The sequence below is a fragment of the Chiloscyllium plagiosum genome, unplaced genomic scaffold (genome assembly GCF_037043375.1).
Source record: "Chiloscyllium plagiosum isolate Xiang-an unplaced genomic scaffold, Cpla_swu_hap1 HiC_scaffold_12, whole genome shotgun sequence".
Classification (NCBI taxonomy): domain Eukaryota; kingdom Metazoa; phylum Chordata; class Chondrichthyes; order Orectolobiformes; family Hemiscylliidae; genus Chiloscyllium; species Chiloscyllium plagiosum.
The window spans coordinates 12,807,684-12,830,756 of NW_028270150.1; the positions used below are offsets into that span (position 1 = coordinate 12,807,684).

The following is a 23,073-nucleotide window of genomic DNA, read 5'->3' on the forward strand; positions in this document are numbered from 1 at the left end:
AGACTATACGACACAGAAGCACTTGAATCTATACTTGTTAAAATTCAAGCTTGTTCTTTCTTGTGTAGCTTTTCCTGGAATCAAACAACACAGAAGGAGACCATTTGGCCCATCTAATTACGCTATTTCCATTGAGTTACGTGTTAAAATTGTCACGGGACTATAGCAGACCAGGGCTTTGAGTATAACACATTAACAAGGAGAAGAGGGTTGCTACAACAAGATCAGATCCAGTTTTAATCTGATGGTAGGAATCTTGGTGATTAAGTAGGGGCTGGTTTAGAATCTAAAGGCAGTTGAGGAAATATCACTGATGGAAAAGGTGTCATGACATGATGATGAAAAGCAAAGTGTAATTTTACTTCAGAGTTAGCAATTGATATAGAAAATAGAGTGAGAATTTTTGATTTATTAGTGTCACATATACAGAGGTACAGTGAAAGGTGTAGTCTTAGATTCCCTACAATATGAAAACAGGCCCTTCAGCCCAACAAGTCCCCACCGACCCTCCGAAAAGTAACACACCCCGACACATTCCCCGACCCTATATTTACCCCTGACCAACACATCTAATACTGTGGGCAATTTAGCATGGCCAGTTCACCTGACCTGCATGTCTTTTGGATTGTGCGAGGAAACCGGAGCACCTGGAGGAAACCCATGCAGACACAGGGAGAATGTGCAAACTCCACACAGACAGTCACCCAAGACGGGAGTTGAACCCAGGTCCCTGGTGCTGTAAGGCAGTAGTGCTAACCACTAAGCCACCATGCCGCCCGTGCTTATGTGCTTAACAGGAAGATTAAGCTGTACAAGTGCATCAGGGTAACAAAATAGAGTGCAATGTTACAGGTGCAGAGAGATCAACATTAACATTAAAGAGGTCCATTCAAAATTTTTGATAACGGCGGGGAAGAAGCTGTTTTTTAATCTGTCCATACATGTCTACAAACCTTTATAGCTTCTGCCCAACAGAAGAGGATGGAAGAAAGTATAACTGGGGTGGGAAGGGTCGTTGATTACGTTGGTTGCTTTTCTGATGGAGCAGGAAGTACAGATGAAATTATTGGATGAAAGGCTGGTTTGTAAAATGGGCTGGCCTGTATTCACAGCTCTCTAGTTTCTTTCATTCTTGGGAAGAGAATTAGGGAGAGAATTCTAGAGTTAGGTTTAATTGTCTGAAGGCACAATTAGGAATGCACAAAAGGACTTTAGCTGGAAAGTGTGAGTACATAAGTGTTGACTGAGGTCAGAGCTGAATCATGGTTATTATGGAAATGATACTCTTAAGGAGAGTTGGAAATTGGGTGGGAGAAGGAAACTGTAGGGAACTGAAAATTCAGAGTATGAATCAGCAAATGACTGCTGAAACCCAAAGTGCAAACCCAACCCATCTCTGTTCTGATGCAGGTACAGGGTATCATCAGGAGGGGAATGGGTTGCTGTCCTTTATTCCAAGAGGCACAGAACATAAAAGTAAGGACATTCTGCTCATGTTGTCCAGGATATTGGTGAGACTACATCTTGAATATTGCTTGCAGTTTTGATCTCCTTAATTAAGAAAGGATGCAAACATATTGGAGGTGGCCCAGAACTCCAAACAACTAGGGGCAGGAGGAGGCCATTCAGCCCCTCGAGCCTGCTCCACTATTGAATGCGATCATGGCTGATCTCATTTTGGCCTCAACTCCACTTTCCTGCCCCGTCTCTGTAATCCTTCAATTCATTACTAATTAAGAATCTGTCTTTTTTTCTCCTCAAATTTCCTCACTGTCCCAGCATCAACCACGCTGTGGGGTTGTGAATTCCACAGATTCATGATCCTATGAATAAATAATTCCCCCCGATCTCTGTTTGAATCCCTCACCCCTTATCCTAAAACTATGACCTCTCATTCTAGATTACCTGATAAGGGGAAAGACCTTCTCTGCATCCACTCCCCTTTAGGATCCTCGATACCTCAATTTGATCTCCTCTCATTCTTCTAAGTTCTCATGAGTATCGGTCTAACTGCTCAATTTCTCTTCGAAGACAAATTCCTTATCTCTGGAATCAATCTAGTGAACCTCCTCTGAACTGCCTCCAATACAACTACATCCCTCTGCAAGAAAGGGCATCAAAACCTTCATAATGGTGGATTTCAGCATTTTGCCATATTAGATTTTAAGATGGCCAGCTCATAGTTTTCCAGAATCAAGGAAACACATTCAATATTTTCTACTTTGTGACCTTTCCAGAAGGTAGGGAAATTAAAACCAGACGCAGCTGTATTTTTTAATAGAATCCCTACAGTGTGGAAGCGGGCCATTTGGATCATCAGTTCTACACCAACCACCCCTGAAAAGCAAGGTAAAAACAATGACTGCAGATGCTGGAAACCAGATTCTGGATCAATGGTGCTGGAAGAGCACAGCAATTCAGGCAGCATCGAGGAGCTTCAGCAAAATTGACGTTTCGGGCAAAAGCCCTTCATCACTCCATCCCCTCCCCTATCCCAACATTTCCCATGGCTAATCCACCTCGCCTCCACATCTCCGAACACTTTGGGCAATTTAACATGGCCAGTCCGCCTAACCTGCACATCTTTGGACTATGGGGAGGAAACCAGAGCACCCTGAGGAAACCCATGCAGACATGGGGAGAATGTGCAAACTTCACACAGTCACCCGAGGGTGGAATTGAACCAGGCGCTGTGAGGCAGCAGTGCTAACCACTGAGCCACTATGCCACCCAGCCTGGGTTGGAACCCATCCCAGATTTTAATTCCAATAATTTTATCAGCACCTATTCCCTGGTGATCATAATCTCTCCTTTTCAAAATCTGATTTACAATGATTTCAGTGATTTTAAAAACATTTTTTCAATCTCCTCTGACTGCCTCTGATACAATTACATCTCTCCTCAAGTAAGGTGTCTAAAACTGAATACTGTGCTCCAGATATGGTCTCACTACTGCCTTGTACAGTTGCAGCAACATTTCCCTACTTTGATGCTCTATTCCTTTAGCAGTAGAGGAGGATTGCTAGATTGAATCCTGGGTGAGTGGAATAGGATGGACTTGTTTCCACTGGACTTTAGAGAAGTGAATTGAGTTGTATAAGATTCTGAATGGTCCAGATATGAAAAGGATGTTTCCCCTTGTGCATCAATCGAGAAGGAGGGGGCACTGTTTGAAATTTGGAGTCGACCATTTAGGAGAGAGGTGAGGTGAAATTTATTCTTTCAGAGGGCTGTGTGACTTTGGAGTCAGAAGATAGTGGAGGTGGGATCATTGGATATTTTTAGTGTTGGTAGACATATTTGTGACAGGGAAGGAAAGGTTCTCGGAGACAGATGAGAATGTCGAATTTGAGGCACAAACGGATCAGCCATGAGCATTTTGAGTGGTGGGGTAGGCTGAAGCATCCTAATAGTTATCATCTGTTTCAGTATTTTATGTTCGTTTTATGTTTCCACGTTATGTAAAAATTCCACTGCTGTGATTTGCATTTGTTACAGAAATGGCACCATGAATACCGAACATTTCGAGAAATTACCATTTGTATTATGATTGGCCTGGAGCTGTTCCAAAAGAAAAGGTAAGGCAGTGATGAAGAGAAGCACAGTGAGTGTACCCTGATTTTAATGTGAAACTTTGAACCGTCTTCTCTCTGCTCTGTTCTGTTTAATTCATCAGCTGAGAAAGACAAGCTAATTTCAGTTGATCACTCAGAATTTCTACCATCTGTATTCTTTTTCAAGTGCATGAAATGGCGTCGTCCTTACTGTTGTATAGAGTCTGCTCATTCCTCTAGGTGGCACACATGCCATTGGCATCAATCTCTCTCTCCCTCCTTCCCCCCGCCCCCCCCCCCCCCCCCCCCCCCCCCCCAGTCTCTCTGTCTGTCTCTCTCTCTCTTTCCCCCTCCCTCCCTCCCTCCTTTTCTCTCTCTCTCTGCTCTGGTGACTGCTCCCCTCTACTTGAGTCAAGGCAGTGGCCGGGCTAGAAAATTATTTCATCTCTATGACAGCAGCAGTTGACAGCCGCTGCATATACTCTGTAGCCCAATAGATTAGAAAAAATGTTCCTCCTGCTTCCCCCAGTTTCTCAGTTGGTAAAGGGACTGCATACCTGATAGATACAGAAAGAAAAGAGGTCTTGCACTTATATAACTTCCCTCGCAGCCAGCAAGCTGAATGGTAGTTACTGTTATATTGTGGAATGTGTGGCAGCCAAGTTGTGCTGTGTAACATCTGACAAAAGCAATGTGATATTAGCCAGATAATCGAGTGATGTTGATTGGGTGAGATTGGCTCGCACATGAAGGAGAATACCTTTGATCTTCTTCAACTGTATCATATTTGGTCGCAGTTTCACATCTGAGTTAGAAAGGTTGTGGATTAACATCTGAACATGAAAACAGGGAGCAACAGTAGGCTATTTAGCTCTTCTAAATGTTCCTTCATTCAGTACCGATCGATCAGATTGTAATCTCAAATCTGCACTGATCACCATTCACACCCCGCTTAACAAGAATCTAACCACCACTGCCTTATAAATATTAAAGGATTTTTCAAGAACAGAGTTCCAAAGACTCACAATCCTGTGAAAGGAACAATTTTGTCTTATGTTTGTTTTAAATGGGCGACCCTTGAATTTTGAACAGTTACCACCCGGGTCTAAAGTCTCTCATAAAAGGCAACATATTCTCCACGCCTGCCCATTCAAGATCCCTCAGGATCTTTTATGTTTCAGTCAAGTCACCCCTTCCTCTTCCAAACTCTAGCAAATACAAGCCCAGGCTTCCTAACCATAAAGCAATCAGTTCATTCCATGTGAACTTTCTTACAATGGATTTGCATCCATTCCCTCAGTAAGGTGATCAATACTGTACAGAGTACTGAAAATGTGATCTCGCAGTGCCCTGTCTAACTGAAGTAAAACTTTGCTATTTTTGTATTTAGTTTCCCTACAATAACTAATAATATTGCATTAGCGTTACTAACTATTTGCTGTGCCTGCATACTGTACTAACCTTTTGTGATCCATGCACTAAGAGAGCCAGAACTGCCTCTGAGCTCTGCAATCCCTCACCATTTAGTTCATGTCCTTCCTTAATCCTCCATACTAAAATGAATGAGTTAGATTAGATTAGATTAGATTAGATTCCCTACAGTGTGGAAACAGGCCCTTCGTTCCAACCAGTCCATGCCGATCCTCCGAAGAGTAACCCACCCAGACCCATTTCCCTCTGAATGAATTTAGCATGGCCAATTCACCTGACCTGCGCATCTTTGGATTGTGGGAGGAAACCGGAGCACCCGGAGGAAACCCAGACAGACACGGGGAGAATGTACAAACTCCACACAGACAGTCGCCCAAGGCTGGAATCGAACCTGGGACCATGGTGCTGTGAGGAAGCAGTGCTAGCCAGTGAGCCACCGTGTATCCACTACAGTGAAGACTAATGCAAATGTACAGGCCTCCCAGTCAAGATGTGGGGAGAAAATAAATCTGGAGATAGAAAAGGCATGTAGGAAAGGCACTGTTACAGTAATCATAGGGGATTTCATATGTAGGTAGACTTGGAAAATCAGGCTGGCAGTGTTTCTGAAGAAAAGGGGTTTGTGGAATGTCTATAAAATGGACTTTTTGGAGTAGCTTGTAATAGAATAGTAGGAAACAGGCAGTTCTGGATTTGGAGGTGAGTAATGAGGCAGGCGTGAATATGCTGCTGCAGGTGAAAGAACCTCTAGAGGGCAATGATTATAATATGAAGTAATTCATCTGCAATTTGAGAGGGACAAGCTAGAGCTGGCTGTAACCTTTATTACAATTGAGTAAAGGTAATAATAAAGATATGAGAGAGGAGCTGGCTAGAGTTGATTGCAAGGGGACCCTAGCAGGGAAGAAGGCGGAGCAGCAATGGCAGGTGTTTCTGGGGGTAATTCAGGATGCATGGCAAAAATCCATCCAAAGGATGAGGCAGCCTGGCTGATGAGGGAAGTTAGGGTCAGCAGAAGACGCAAGGGAGAAAGCTACAACGTGGTGAAGATTCGCAGGAGGCCAAAGGATTGGGAAGCCTTTAAATGCCTCCAGTCCATGCGCAAGCATGACCCTGACCTTTCCATAGCGAGTCATTTGAACGCAGTGTCCTGCTCGCATGCCCACATGTCTGTCCCTCGGCATGCTGCAGTGCTCCAGTGAATCCCAGCGCAAATTGGTGGAACAACATCTCATCTTCAGAATAGGCAATTTATAACCTTCTGGACTTAATATTGAGTTTAACACCTCCAGATTGGGAACCCACTATCATTCCTTCCCTTTCTTTAGCTTGCCTTGTTACATTTTCTGTCACCATGTCTGTCCTCTCTCCCCTCCCTCCACCCAGTGGGACTGTCTGTGCTTTCTAGGGGGGGGCGCGTGACTACGTGGTCAGGTCCACGCCCCCCCAACAACCCACCCTCCCATCCTGGCACCTTCCCTTGCCACCGCAGGAATTGCAAAACCTGCACCCACAGCTCCTCCCTCACCTCCATCTAAGGCCCTAAAGAAGCCTTCCACATCCATCCAAGTTTTAGCTGCACATCCACCAATATCATTTATTGTATCCGTTGCTCCCGATGCGGTCTCCTATACATTGGGGAGACTGGACGCCTCCTAGCAGAGCGCTTTAGGGAATATCTCTGGGACACCCGCACCAATCAACCACACTGCCTTATGGCCTAACATTTCAACTCCACCTCCCACTCAGCCGAGGACATGGAGGTCCTGGGTCTCCTTCACCGCCGTTCCCTCACCACCCAATGCCTGGAGGAAGAACGCCTTATCTTCCACCTCGGAACACTTCAACCCCAGGGCATCAATGTGGACTTCACCAGTTGCCTCATTTCCCTTTCCCTCACTCACCCCAGTTCCAAACTTCCAGCTCAGCACTATCCCCATGACCTGTCCTACCAGCCTATCTTATTTTCCACCTATCCACCCCACCCTCCTCTCTGACCTATCACCTTCATCGCCACCCCCACTTACCTCTTGTACTCTATGCTACTTTCTCCCCACCCCCACCCTCCTCTTATTTATCTCTCCACCCTTCAGGCACTCTGCCCGAATTCCTCATGAAGGGCTTTTGCCCAAAACATCGATTATCCTGCTCCTTGGATGCTGCCTGAACTGCTATGCTTTTCCAGCACCACTCTACTCCAGAACCCCTTTCTCGGCAAAAGTGAGGAGTGCAGATGCTGGAAACCAGAGTTTAGATCAGAGTGGTGCTGGAAAAGCATAGCACATCAGGCAGTATCCGAGGAGCTTTCTAGTCTAGCAGTTAGATACCCCATTGTTCTGCCATTCTCACATTCCGATCACTTAGAGTCATAGAGATGTACAGAATGGAAACAGACCCTTCGGTCCAACCCATCCATGCCGACCAGATATCCCAACCCAATCTAGTCCCACCTGCCAGCACCCGGCCCATATCCCTCCAAACCCTTCCTATTCATATACCCATCCAAATGCCTCTTAAATGTTGCAATTGTACCAGCCTCCACCACTTCCTCTGGCAGCTCATTCCATACACGTACCACTCTCTGCGTGAAAGCTCCGTAGGACTTAATCTGAACTGTCAACATCCTTTCTGCCCCAGCACTCCACACCTCTCATGGCATAAATGCTCTCCCCTGCACACTTCACTTCAGCTCTGATGAAGAATCATTTAGGCTCGAAATGTTAGCTTGCTCTCTCTCCGTGAATGCTTCCTGACCCACTGTGATCTCCAGCAATTTTTGTTTTCAGTACAGATTCCAGCATCTATAGTAATTTGCTCCTAATTTAAAAAAAGGTAGTAAGGAGGAGAAGATAAAACATGAAAGTAAGCTAGCTAGTAATATAAAAGAAGTTTGAAAAAGGTAAGAAATAGGCAAGAATGGACATTGGACTGCAGAAAAATGAGACTGGAGAAGTAATAATGGAGAAACCAAGGAATGGTTGAGGAGCTGAGTAGGTACTTTACGTCAGTTTTCACATTGGAAGACACCAGCGGAATACCAGAACTTCAAGAGAGTGAGAGGTCAGAGATGAGACTAGTGGCCATCACTAAGGAGAAGGTGCTGGGGAAGCTAAAAGGTCTGTACGTGGATAAATCATCTAGACCAAATGTACTACACCCCAGAATTCTGAAGGAGATAGCTGAGGAGATTGTAGCGACATTGGTGATGATCTTTTGGGAATCACTGGAGTCAGGGTGGGTTCCAGATGACTGGAAAATGGCTAATACAATAGTCCTGTTTCAGAAGGGAGGAAGGCAAAAGACAAGAAGCTGAAACCTGGTGCTTGAGTTTGGTAGTTGGTAAGATTTTAGAGTCCATTATTAAAGATGAGATTGTGGAATAATTGAAAGTGCAAGGGGGTGACATAGGGCTGAGTCAGCAGGGCTTCATCAAGGGGAAGATCATACCGGACAAATCTGTTAGAATTCTTTGAGGAGGTAATGTGTAAGTTAGACAAAAACGAGTCAGTGGGCGTGATCTGTTTGGATTTTCAGGAGGCCTTTGACAAGATGCTGCAAAGGAGGCTCCTAAATAAGATGAGAGCCCATGGTGTTTGGGGGCAAGTTACTGGCATGGATAGAGGATTGGCTGACTGGCAGAAGGCAGAGAGTGGGGATAAAGGAGTCTTTTTCAGGATGACAGCCAGTGTCTGCTAGAGTTCTGCAGGGTCCATGTTAGGAACCACAACTATTCACGTTATATATTAGAATAAAACAGAATAGCCTTTATTAACAATCTGAACAAAAGAACTGATGGAATTATTGCTAAGTTTGCAGATGACAAAAATAGGTGGAGGCACAGGTAGTATTGAGGAAGTGGGAGGCTGCAGAAGGACTTGGACAGACTCGGAGAGTGGGCAAAGAAGTGGCGGATGGAATGTAATACGGGAAAATGTGAGGTTGTCCACTTCAGGAGGAAGAATAGAGACTTAGACTGTTTTCTAAATGGGGAAAGGCTTTGGAAATCTGAAGCACAAAGGGACTTGGGAGACTTAGTTAAAGATTCTTTTAAGGTTGACATGCAGGTTCATTGGCAGTTTGGAAGGTGCAAGCAATGTTAGCAGCAATTTCAAGAGGGCTAGAATAGAAAAGCATAAACACACACTGCTGAGGCAGTAGAAGGCTCTGGTCACACTGCATGTAGAATATTGTGAGCAGTTTGGGCCCATGCCAAAAGAAGAGTGTGTGGCATTGGAGGGCTCCAGAGGAGGTTTGCAAGGATGATCCTGTGGAGGAAAGGCTGTCATATGAGGAGCAGCTAATGACTCTGGATCTGTACTCAGTGAAATCTAGAACATTTGGGGGATCTGATTTGAAACTTCCAGAATACTGAGAGGCCTAGATAGAGTGGATATGGAGAAGATGTTTCCATTTGTAGGAGAGATCAGGACTCAAAGTCACAGCCTCAGCGTGATGTAATGCCATTTTAAAACTGAGATAAAGAGGAGTTTCTTCAGCCAGAGGGTGGTTAATCTTTGGAAATCATTGTGGCAGAGGGCTGTGAAGGCCAAGTCATTAAGTGTCTTTAAGACACAGATAGAGTTTTGATTAGTAAGGGGATCAAGGGTTACAAGGAGAAGGTAGGGGATTGGGGTTGAGAAAATATCAGCCATGATCGAATGGGGAGCAGACTTGATGGGCCAAATGGCCAAATGACCGAGTTGTCTGATGACCTCCTATATCTGATGGTCTCATGGAGCTCCAGTACAATGAGTGCATTCATTTCCAGGGATACTTATTTTCTTGATTTTTGTTAACACCTTATGATCATGTCATCGCTAAGACTGCTGTTTCCACCATTGCATCATTATCTGACTTCACTCCTGTTACAGGTTATCTGCTACTGAACCTTCACTTGTGTCTTTGGTGCCTATGTGAACCATTTGAAAGCAGTCCCTCCACTGGTTTTCACCTACTATAGACTTCTCCCAGGTTTCCCCACCACAGAATCTAAGTGTGGTTCAGTTGCTTTTTCAGCAATGCAGTTCATTTCTTAAGAGATTAGCCCCAGCTGCACAGGGCTATTTAACTACCCCAGGACTTCTTTGAGCACTGCAGCTGAACCAATTTCATGTAGTTCAGTGGTGTTTCCTACAGTACAGCTAAAAATTAATATAAAAAGGCGACCCTGTTTCTCGTTCACATACTCACCTACTGCCTGTCCTCGGATGCTGCCTGAATTGCTGTGCTCTTCCAGCACCACTAATCCAGATACTGTTGGTCTCTGTTTGAGTCTTTGAACTCCACTTCAGGGCTTATTGAAAATCTTGCAATATGTAACCCTGCAGAATTGACTGTTGTCGTCTAACAACTTGTGGATCTGAATGTGCTCTGAATGTCACCTTTCACAGAAAATGCTGACTTGCTCAATGCGAAAGAAATATAACTGGAGGATTTCTTGACAAGCCCTACAACCTTCTGCGATACCTGAGCTGCTTTTACTTTGACTTCTAGAGCACCCCAATATCAGTTACTCAACTGTGGGGACTATGCTTTGAGTCATTTTGGCTGAAGCTATGGAATTTCCTCCCTATGCTTCTCCTCCCTGCCTTGCTTGCCTCCATGTAGATGTTCCTTAAATCCTGCATCTTTGATCAAGCCTTTGACCCTGCATCTCTTCATTCAGCTTGGTGTCGAATTTTGTTTAACGATACTTCTATGAGGTGCCTTATATTACTGTTAAAGGAGCTGTATAAATATAAGCTCTTGCTCTTAAGTCATAGAGTCCTACAGACAACCCTTTGGCCCCTATTGGTCTATGCCAACCAAAATCTCCATCCATGCTAACCCCATTTCCCTGCACTTGGCCCATATTCTTCTAATCCTTTTTTATCAATGTATTTGTCCCAATGCCTTTTAAATGTTGTTCATTTACACACCTCAACCACTTCCGCTGGCAGCTCATTCCATACGTGTATCACCCTCTGTGTAAAAACGTTGCCCCTCAGGTTCCCTTTTATTCTTTCCCCTCTAACCTTAAACTCGAATCCTCGATTCCCCAACCCTGGGAAAAAAGATTGAGTGCATTCACCCTCACCATACTTCTCATGATCTTATACACTTTTATAAGATCCCCCCTCAGTCTCCTACACTATAAAGAAAAAAGTCCTAGCTTGTCCAACTTCTCCCTATAGCGCAGTCTGTTGAGTCCTGGTAGCATCTTTGTAAATTTCTTCTGCACTCTTTCCAATAATAAATCCTTCCTATAGCTAGGTGACCAAAACTGAACACTGTACTCCAAGCGTGACCTCACCAACCGTCCCGTATAACGGCAACATAACTTCTCAGCTTCTATACTAAATGCCCTGACTGATGAAGGCTTGTGCGCCAAATGCCTTCCTCAGTGCCCTGTCTACCACTTCCAGAGAACTGTGCATGTGAACCCCAAGGTCCCTCTGTTTCACTGGACTCGTTAAAGCCCTAACATTCAGCATGAAACCTCCTACATTGATTTGACTTTCCAAAATGCAAGAATTTAAACTTATCTATATTAAACTCCATTTGCCATTATTTGGCCCTTTTCCCCGGCTGTTCAAGGTTCTGCTGTAATTTGTGGTAACCTTCCTCACTGACCATGATACTGCCTATTTTAGTGTCATCTACGAACATACTAATCATGCCTTATACATTCTCTTCCAAATCATTGATATCAATGACAAACAGCACCGACCCCTGAGGCTCTCTGCTAGTCACAGGCCTCCAGTCCGACAAGCATCTTTCCACTATTACCCACTGCTTTCTACCACCAAGCCAATTATGTATCCAGTTTGCCAGCTCATCCTGGATTCCATGTGATCTAACCTTCCAGAGCAGCCCACCATGTGAAACCTTATTAAACGCCTTACTGAAATCCATTTAGGCTATGTCTACTGCCCTGCCCTCGTCACTTCATCAAAGACCTCTAACAAATTTGTGAGGCATGATCTCCCACACACAAAGCCATGCTGACTATTCCCAGTCAAATCTTTCTTTCCAAATGCATCTATCTCTTATCTCTCAGAATCTTGTCAAATAATTTACTGGTCTATAGTTCCCATGCTTTTCTTTGCAGCTCTTCTTAAATAAGGGCACAACATTCGCTATCCTCCAGTCTTCCGGAACTTCACCCGTGGTTAACGATGATGCAAACATATCAACCAGGGCCCTGCAATTTCTTCTTGAGTTTCGTGCAGTGTTCTTGGATGTATCTGGTCAGGACCATGAGATTTAGTCACCTTCATATATTCTAATATATCCAACACCACTTCTACTGTGATATAGACTGTCCCCAAGATTTGACAGCTAACTTCCCCAACTTCCCAAATCATCTTGTCTTTCTCTATGGGAAACACAGAGGAGAAATATTTATTGAGGACCTCACCCATCTCCTGTGGTTGTGCACATACATGTCCAATTTGGTCCTGGAGGGGTCCTATTCTCTCTCTAGTTATTCTTTCTTCTTTATTATACATAAAGAACATCTTTGGGTTCACCCTAATCTTCTCAGCCAAGGCTATCTCAATTTCGCCCTCCTGGTTTACTTCTTCAGTAAACTCCTGAATCTCCTATATACTTCCAGGGATTCGCTTGATCCTAGATGCCTGTACCTGAGCCATACCTCCTTTTTTCTGGTCAAGGCTTCAATATTTCTTGTCATCCAGGGTTTCCTGTTCCTGTCAACCTTGCCTTTCACCCTCACAGGAACATATGGACATTGAACTCTAGCTATCTCACTTTTAAAGGCCTCCCACTTGCCAGAGGTCCCTTTGCCTGCAAACAAACTACTCCAATCAACCCCTGCAAGCTCCTGTCTAATTCCATCAAAATTGGCTTTGCCCCAATTTAAAACTTGAACCTGTGGACCAGTTTTGTCCCTCTCCTTAACTATTTTAAAATTAATTGAACTATGACCATTGGTCCCAAAGTGCTCCCCCACTGTCACCTCAGTCATCTGTCCTATCCTATTTCCCAAGACAAGTAGAGGTTATCTTAGCAGAGAGAGGTAGAAAGCTGCAGAGGAAATTCTAGAGATTTGGACAAAGTAGTTGAAGAAATAGCTACTGGTAGTTTGACACGGAAGGTCCAGGTGTAGAAGAGACAAAATGTAGAGGAGCTCAGAGACCTTGGAGGGTTGTAGGACTGGAGGAGGTAACAGATGAGTTGACAGTGATCGGAGGTATTTAGAAATAAGGCTGAGAATGCACGACTTAAAACATATTTGCATGGAGTACTTTTTATTTCATGGGGATAATATCGCATTACAAATTAGTGAATTCTTTTATCCCTTTCTGAAAAATTCATCGAAATGAACCCTGCCAAGTACAAACATTCTGAACCAGTGGCATGCAAGAATAGACCAAATTTGGCTCATTCAGCCACCAGCTGCACTGGGAGTGAAACATTAGCAAGTGCGATGAATTCAGTTCAAGTTTTCATTTTCTTATTTAACCCCCTGTTCCCATTTGCTTACCTAGTTTTAAACTAAACAGGCATGTAACATGGCACCTTATCACACCTCATAAACATGGCAATATACTTTCTATGTAGTGGATTAAAGTGTCTGTTTCTATGCTGCATGACTCTCATGAATTACCTGTCTCTGACTGGAACAGAGAGATTTGACATTTATCACAACACAGGAAAATGTCTTAAGGCATTTCAAAGGAGAGTTAGCAGATACAAATGCATAGGAGAGGCTTTTTTAGGAACAGGTGGCTAAATGTTTGGTCAATCAGGTCTCAAAAGGAGACATAGCTGCACAGGGGTTTAAGGAAGAAATTTCAGAACTTAATGTCAAAAGAGCTGAAGTTAAAAATCACCCAACACCAGGTTATAGTCCAATAGGTTTATTTGGAAGTACCAGCTTTCAGAGCTCTGTTCCTTCATCAGGTAGCTGTGGAGCAGGAGCATAAGACACAGAATTTATAGCAAAAGATCTCAGTTTCATGCAACTGAAACAATATTATTGAACAAACCTAGATTGCTGTTCAGTCTTTCATCTTTTCGAATGAGTTGCAGGTTTTAGTTCGTTAATATGTAAATCCCAGAACTCCCTTACACTCACATTGTCAAGATAACTTAAGGTTTTAGAAAAAACGGTGACTTCTCAGCTCAGACAATGCATTAAAGATGTGAGGTTAGAGTCTGTCTGTATCCCAGTCTTGAGCCAGACTGGTCCTATGTCCAAAGTAGGAATTTATGAAATGTTCACATGGATTGGCTGCTTGCATTGACTGCCTGCAGAGTGTGTGCATTTTGAACAAAATAGAATGTGTCTGCAATTACAACTCTGCAAAAGCACATTCACCCCATAGCCTTATATGTGCGCGTGCATGTGAAGGAGAGAGAGAGAGGAAGTGTGTGTGTGGGAGGAGCAGGAGAGTCGACGTTTTGAGCATGAGCTCTTCATCAGGAATGAGGGGTGGCTCAAGGAGGATGAGAGGTACCATCTTTCTGACGGGACAGACAGCTTAATGTCTTACCAGAAAGATGGTACCTCTGACAGTATAGTGCCATGGTGTTGCACTGACGTGTCAAGCTAAATCACAAGAGCTCATGTTTCCAAATCGTAAAATCCTACAGTACAGAACAAAGTGAGGTTTGAAGTGTGAACTTAGTGAGTTATAGTTGTAAATGTTGGCATTAAGTCACGGCTGACAGATCAGTTCTCCATGGGGTGGTCCCATGCTGGAACAGAGCTTCAGGAACCTTTCTTTCCTATACATCTTTCAGGAGTGGAGTCAAGTAGCTATTGAACTCAGCATTTCTCTGATGAGCTCCATACACTTCATGCAGGTACTCTTCGGTACTTTGCTGTTCGGTACTTTGCTGTTTGCCTCTATCTATCACTTTTGTAGCTGCCCTTTCTGTAATATCATTTATTTACTGCTGTACTAAGTGCATATGCCTACTGCAGGAATTCATTCAACACTGACTTTGTCCCACTCCAATTCGCATCAAACTTTGACACTAAACACATCTTCTTGTCTCTTGTTACTTCTCATTAATTCAGTTTCTCCCTGCTCAAATCCTCCATATTTGTCAGTACCTCCTCTAGCCCTGTGTCACCTTGCCTCTCTTCTCACATTGAACTGGTTGCTCTAAGCCAATCATTGATTTCCTTGGCTTCCTTTCGTGCTTGTTACCAACACCACAGAGATGAAAGATTTTGCTTCTTTCCTTGGTGCAGGGTACACTGTTGCGAGAAAGCATCTTCTGTTTTCTGGCTGTAAGGGTCCTATATGAAGCAGGTTTCAGACTGTCCGTACCAATTTGACCCTGATTTGAACCATTCTTGTTGAGGGAACTGGCAATCTTATTCATAGACACCAAAAGTTTGGAAAGATGGGAAAATGTTGCAGGAACATCCTAAATGTTGGGGCTAATGCACCTTGTCAGGACACAGTGTCATTCAATGGTAGTATGCAAGGAGTATGAAAGGTAAGGCAGATGAACTTGGAGCTTGGATTATTATGTGTAACGATGAAGTTGTAGCTGTTGCAGAGACTTGGTTAAGAGAGGGCAAGCTTAGTAACTTAAAGTTCCAGGATATTTCAGGTGAGATAGAGAGGGATGTAAAAGAGGTGATGGAGTTGCGTTACTCTAAGGGGGAATATCGCAGCTGACCTGAGGGAGGAGCCTTTAGTGGGCTCATCCAGCAAAGCCATATGGGTAGAGCTCAGGAATAGGAAGAGTGCAATCACTTTGATAGGATTGTACAACAAGCTTCCCAATAGCCTGTGAGTGATAGAGGAACAGATATGTGGACAGATTATGGAAAAATGTAAAAACAGCAGGGTCGTTGTGGTGGGTGATTTTAACTTCCTCTATATTGATTGGGACTTCCTTCACCAAGTGTCTTGGGTGAGGGTTAGTTGTGACCAGGACAGTTTTTTGAAATAATATGTAAACAGTCTAACTGGGGAAGGGGCCCAAGCAGATGATCAAAGTTTCAGAGGGGGAACCATTATGGGACCAAAAGTTCCATAATTTAAAGTCACTTATGACTGAGACTAAGAGTAGTCCTTAGGTAAAAGCCTTAAATTGGGGGAATGCCAGCTACTACAGTATTAGGCAGGAGCTGGAGAATGCAGATCGGGGGCAGCTGTTTGAGGGTAAATCTACATCTGGCATGTGGGAATCCTTTAGAGATCAATAGGTTAGAGTTCAGGATCACCGTATTCCTGTGAAAGTGAAAGATAAGGATGGCAAGATTTGGGAATCCTGGATGACAAGAGAAATTAAGAACTCAGTCAAAAGGAAAAAGCTGGCGCAGTAATTTTAGGAAACTGAGGACAGACAGAGCCCTCGAAGAATACAAAGGTAGCAAGATCTCAAACAAGGAATTGGGAGGGCGAAAAGGGGCCATGAAATGTCTTTGGCGAATAGGATTAAGAAAAATCCAAGGTGTTTTATACAAATGTAAGGAGCAGAAAGATATCATGGGAAAGGGGAGGTCCACCCAAGGACAAAGGAGGGAAATTATGTGTGGAGCAGGAGAGAATGGGTGAGGTCCTTAACAGATACTTTAACAAGGACTTCAGTAAGGCGTTCGTTAAGGTTCCCCATGGGAGACTGGTTAACAAGGTTAGATCTCATGGAATCTCACCAGGAAGAACTAGCCATTTGGATACAGAACTGACTCAAAGGTAGAAGACAGAGGGTGGTGGTGGTGGAGGTTTGTTTTTCAGACTGGAAGCCTGTGGCCAGTGGTGTGTCACAAGGATCGGTGCTGGGTCCTCTACTTTTCATCATTTATGTAAATGATTTGGATGTGAATATAGGAGGTATAGTTAGTACTTTTGTAGACAGCACCAAAATTGTAGGTACAGTGGACAGCGAAGAAGGTTACCTCAGAGTACAACGGGATCTTGATCAGATGGGCCGATGGGCTGAGGAGTGGCAGGTGGAAATTAAATCAGATAAATACGAGCAATTGCATTTTGGGAAAGCATATCTTAGCAGGACGTATACACTTAATGGTAAGGTCCTAGGGAATGTTGCTTAACAAAGAGACCTTAGAGTGCAGGTTCGTAGCTCCTTGAAAGTAGAGTCGCAGGTAGATAGGATAGTGAAGAAGGCATTTGCTATGCTTTCCTTTATTGGTCAGAGTATTGAGTATAGGAGTTGGGAGGTCATGTTGCGGCTATGCAGGACCTTGGCTCGTTCACTTTTGGAATATTGCATGCAATTCTAGTCTCCTTCCTCTCGGAAGGATATTGTGAAACTTGAAAGGGTTCAGAAAAGATTTATAAGAGTGTTGCCAGGGTTGGAGGCTTTGAGGTATAGGGAGAAGCTGAATAGGCTGGGGCTGTTTTCCCTGGAGTATCGGACGCTGAGGGGGTGAGAGGTTTATAAAATCACGAGGGGCATGGATAGGATAAATAGACAAGTTCTTTTGCCTAGAGTGGGGGAGTCCAGAGCTAGAGGGTGTAGGTTTAGGGTGAGAGGGGAAAGATTTAAATAGGGACCTAAGAGACAGCTTTTTCACGCAGAGGATGGTGCATGTACGGAATGAGCTGCCAGAGGAAGTGGTGGAGGCTAGTACAATTGCAACATTTAAAACGCATCTGTATGAGTATAGGAATAGAAAAGGTTTGAAGGAACATGGGCCAGGTGCTAGTTTGGAGGGATATGGGCCGGGTGCTGGCAAGTGAGACTAGATTATGTTGGGATATCTGGTTGGCATGGACCGAAGGGTCTGTTTCTACGCTGTATATCTCTATGAGTCTGTGACTCTATATGGTTTGTCACCTCTGCCAAAAACACAATCACATTACTGAGACATGATTTCCCATGCACAAAGCCATGTTGACTATTCCTTAATCAGTCCTTGCCTTTCCAAATGTGTGTAAATCCTGTCCCTCAGAATTCCCTCCAAAAGCTTACCCACCACAGACATCAGGCTCACTGATCAATAGTTCCCTGGCTTTTCCTTCCCACCTTTCTTAATCAATGGTGTTTTATTAGCCACCCTCCAATCCTCTGGCACCTCACCTGTGGCTGTCACTGATAAAATTATCTCAGCAAGGGGACCAGCAATCTCTTCCCTGGCTTCCCACAAAGTTCTAGATATACCTGATCAGGCCCTGGGAATTTATCTGTCTTTATGCATTTTAAGATCTCCAGCATTTCCTCTTCTATAATATGGACACCTTCCTCGACATCTCTATTTATGTCCTCAAGTTCCCTAGCTTCCATGTCCTTCTCCACGGAAAATACTGACGCAAAAGTTTTGTTTAGTTTCCCACCCATCTCCTGTGGGTTTTGCGCATAGACAGGCCTTGTTGATTTTACAGGTCCCTATTCTCTCCCTAGTTACTCTTTTGCCCCTAATGTATTTGTAGAATCTTTTTGGATTTGCCTTAATCCTATTTGCCAAAGTTTGAACGAACTTGGTTTGTTTTCACTTGAACTTTGAAGGGTGAGGGGTGACCTGATAGAAGTTTGCAAAGTCATGAGAGACATGGATAAAATAGATTGTTGTAGTCTTTTTCCCAGGGTAGAATTGTCAATTATTTGGGGATATAGGTTTAAAGTGAAAGGGGACAAGATTAAAGGAGATTTGTGAGGCAGGTGGTAAGTACCTGGAATGCACTGCCAGAGGATGTGGTAGAGGTGGCTATAACGGCAAGGTTTTGAGGCATTTTAGCATGTATATGAATAGGAAGAGAATAGAGGCATATTGACCATGTAGATGCAAAAGGTTTTCAGTTTAGAAAAGCATCATGTGTCAGTGCACTCCTGGTGGGCCGAAGGGCCTGTTCCCGTGTTTACTTTGTTCTTACCTCTGAGTCATAAGTGTGCAGTTCCCACATCAGCACCTGTGTAAAACATCTGCACTGCTACCCCAGTACAGTGCTGAGGGTGAGTCAGACATGCTGTCTTTTGAGGGAGACAATACCCCATCTCTTGGATATGGGTAAAAGAAATCCCCTGACACAATTTTGAAGAGCAGATGTTATCCCCAGAGTCCTGGCACTATTTATCCCTTAACTGATACCTTGCGAAAACAGATTAACCAGGTCAGTATCCCATTGCTGCCTGTGGGATTTGTTATGTGCAAATTGGCAATCGCATTTCCTCCATTACAAGATGGTGTTAGTGAAAAACACCACATAAATGAACATCTTACCTGGCCCAAGGGTGGCTGAAATAGAAACAATTCCACATGTGTGATTCCAAAAATGTCCTTCACCGTAACCCCACTGCATCTGCTTTTATAATTTGGCACAAACTCATTTGTGTACTTATTTCAAGGTCAGTGAAATATGGTGTTTTTTTATTGAGTTATGGGCATTGTCAACGAAACCAATTTCTGTAGTCCATTCCTAGATGTCCTTCTGAAGGATTTTTTCGAAACAGCTTTTCACAAGACATTCTAAACCTGAATGTTACCTCGTTTTCACTTTCGTGGTGTGTGACTTCAACTTGTGACTAAAGCATGGCCATCGTTCCCAGATTCCAGTTAACTTGAAGTCATAACTAGATGCACATTCGCTCCCAGTGGATCCAATCCATGTTGACTAACCATATCTCATCCATTGGTATTCACACTCCAGTATTTTGTTTCCCTCTTCAACCACATCTCCCTTTTCCCCCTTCCCTGTCTACTATTCATTACCTTATGCATTAACCTTAAAAATTCAGCATTTAGATTGGAGCAACCAGTTCCATCCCAATTTCTGGTACCTGAGTATGACCTACTGTGCGATGGGACTTGAAGGCACTCTTCTGACACACAAAATGAGAGAGTGGTGCCTAGTGTGCCTCACAGAGGCTGGGCTGACACTCCAGCTGCATGGAAGGAGAACTGCATTGTCAAAATGATGCCATGCAGGTGTTGTGTTAAACCGAGGTCAAACCTGCACTCTCAGGTGGACTGTTTTAAAAAGGATAATTGGAGATATCATCATCAAACATTACCACATTGTTTTTTGTGAAACTGATTGCACACAAATTCTGAAAATCTGACCATGTTATCGTGACCAAGATGTGAGAGTTGCACCATTTTCTTTAGTCTCGATGGTCCATGGGTAACAACATTAATTAGTCAATTGTACGCATTCTGTATATTAGATTTAGAATAAAGAGATCAGTCAACCAGTTTTCTATAGTAACCACAAATTTGTTGATTTTTTTAATAAAATGAAACTTGTTCTACAATAATGCAGAATTTGTTAATATGCACCATTTGTAAACTGCAAATGGAAATTTTACCCCTCAAAATAGTTAGCACACACATACCAGGTAAAGTAAAAAAAAACACATTCTTCTCTGCAATTATTCATTATGAGAGAAAAAGCAATTCTGGCCAGTAATTGTTAGTTCTTGACAGAAGGTGAGGAATATTCAGATGGCATTCTGGCACACATTGATCACTATTTACAGCAGTCCTGTCTGGAATCTTGACAGATACAACTTGCTCAGGAATCAGTATCAAGAAGTTTCATCATCACCCTTCAAAAGGACAGTCTAGTTTCCTGCGAAGTTCACAAAAAGGGTGCTTGAGAAACAGGAGAGAGCAGCTGAATTGCCTATGTTTCAGCACACCTCCCCAACTGAAAACCAGAACAAACACCAAATGCCTGAAAAACACTGTCCAAGCAAAACAGCCAGTCCAGGAATAGAAAGTGAGAAATTCCTGATGAAGGGCTTATGCCCGAAACGCCGATTCTCCTGCCATCAAAAACAGCCAGTCCATCAATTAGCTGAAACCATTTCAAAAAATGTCTAGTTCACAAAAGTTTTAAAGTGACTCTTCACTGATCTTCTTAGAAGAAAACACTCCAGGTATCTCCTGAGGACTTGAAATATATTATTGCTTTCCACCACAATCCTTCCTAACTATAGTTCTCAAAAAATATGAAACATGAAGCCATCTTAACAGTATATACTTGAAAGTTGCTGAATTGTCTGTAAAGTGCTTTTGGGAAATACTGAGGGATTAGTCAGGGCACTGCAGAGGGGTAGGAACCTAAGCTAACCTTTCTCTCTGCCCTCTTTCATGTATGTGCATTTCTTTCTCTCTATGTAGGTCTCTCTTGCATAGAACATAGAAAAGTACAGCACAGAACAGGCCTTTTGGCCCACGATGTTGTGCTGAGCGTTAATCCTAATGTAAAATAAAATATCTTAACCTTCGCACCCCTCAATTCACTGCTATCCATGTACATGTCCAGCAGTCACATAAATGTCCCTAATCACTCTGCTTCCACCACCACCACCATTGGCAACACATTCCATGCATTAAATGGGATGCATTGTAGGGGTTATAAATGCATCCTATCCCCTTTAACTGGTATCTGCTGCTGTGCTGACATCTGATTCTAGTGTGCATTAAACTGGATGTTTCAGGTCTATCTTGAGGTTACTTGGCAATTAGGAGAAAGTGAGGACTGCAGATGCTGGAGATCAGACCTTAAAAATGTGTTGCTGGAAAAGCGCAGCAGGTCAGGCAGCATCAAAGGAACAGGAGAATCGACGTTTCGGACATAAGCCCTTCTTCAAGAATGATTCCTGGTGAAGGGCTTATGCCCGAAACGTCGATTCTCCCGTTCCTTTGATGCTGCCTGACCTGCTGCGCTTTTCCAGCAACACATTTTTAAGTTACTTGGCAATGCTCCTTATTCCTGTCCTCTAAGAAGCAATTTAAATAAGTGGGTGAGTGGCCAAATTAATCTGGCTAGCAACCAGCTAGAGCATTATAAAGTCCTGCTTTTCATCTGTCAGTGATCTGTTTTGCACTCTCAGCAGTCAAATTTAATTTGCCCAGTGATTAGTCTAAAGCAGGACTTTTCTGAGTGTGTGCGAGTGCATGTTTGTGCACCGGCCTGTGTTGTGCCTTGTTGTGTTTTCAGCTGAAGCACTGAGGGTCCAAATGTGTTAGTGTGACCACCAAAGATCACACTTGGGGAAGGAATTTCTACTTCTCGCTTCCCTGGCTGTGGTCCCGCAGTTGCAGTTCCGAGAAGAGTCCCAGATTGTTCCAACAGCTGCCGAACACGGTGAATGAGTAACCGGGGCCACACAAAACGCCCGAGAACAGGCACTTCAAATGTCTGCACGGTCACCTTCCCCAAAGACCTTGGATTGAAACCAGACTCGGGACGGTGGGGGGGCATCGGCCTGTTTACAGTGTTTGATTGTTTGGGATGACAGTGAGGGGAGACGCGATCAGCAGCAAAGCCTTCTCATTATATTGCTGAAGATATTTTTGTGCTGCCTGCACTTTTGAAATGATTTCAAAGAAGCATTCTAGATTGCATCTTTGACACTGTTCCCAGAAACAGCCCTGTGTGTTCACAGCTGTCAAGTTAGTCCACCAAGATTTTTCTTAGATGATGACTTGGCCCATTTAAAAGAAGAAAGAATCCCTTGTTCAGTTTTCCCTTCCCTTTGCTCTCAGTGCACTGAATTCTTGTCGGTTGCAGTTCCATCGGCTCTGGAATCTTGTCCGAATGCCCCATTAATCAGCTGTGAGTGGTGACAGTCTGTTTGACTTTGGGAAGGGGGAGGAGGCCTGATGTGTTTCAGTCGTGGGGATTGGTGTAGCAGACAGGGCCAATGCAGGAGGAAGAGCTCGAGGTTTTGTCTTCCCCAATCTTACCCTCTTCCCTAGTACCATGGCATTGGAGACACAGCATCCCTAACACTTCTAGGGGAATGTAATCGAATTGTCATGGTAAAGCTGGTCAGAACTGTGGTTAGATCACATTCCGAGTACTGTGAGCAGTTCTGGTCTCCATATTAAAGGGTGTAGATGTCCGAGAGGGCACAAATGAACTTAACAGGACTAAGTGGGCACAAGTATTTGGAGAAGCAGAATGGATTGAATATCTACAACATATGAAGTGAACAGACATTTTTAAGAAGGATATTTTTAAAATAAATATATGAAAATGAAAAGGGACAGGAGGACTTTTTTAAAAAATTCATTCATGGGATATTGGTGTCACTGGCTGGACCAACATTTGATACAGGTATCAACATTCTTTCATATTGAAAGTATAGTGTTCCATTCTTCTTTAGTCAAAAATGAATGACCTTATACTTCCCAACATTGAAATCC

General features: G+C 43.5%; 1 protein-coding gene across 3 annotated transcripts in view; it reads left to right on the forward strand.

The window, feature by feature from the left end:
* The window catches only part of usp25 (ubiquitin specific peptidase 25), a 212,928-nt gene that overhangs the window by 170,549 nt on the left and 19,306 nt on the right, over window positions 1-23,073 (forward strand). For all 3 annotated transcript variants that reach the window (XM_043701413.2, XM_043701414.2, XM_043701415.2), the window contains one exon: window positions 3,499-3,578. In XM_043701413.2, coding sequence (XP_043557348.2) covers window positions 3,499-3,578 — 80 coding nt within the window. The remainder of the gene's footprint in view (window positions 1-3,498; window positions 3,579-23,073) is intronic.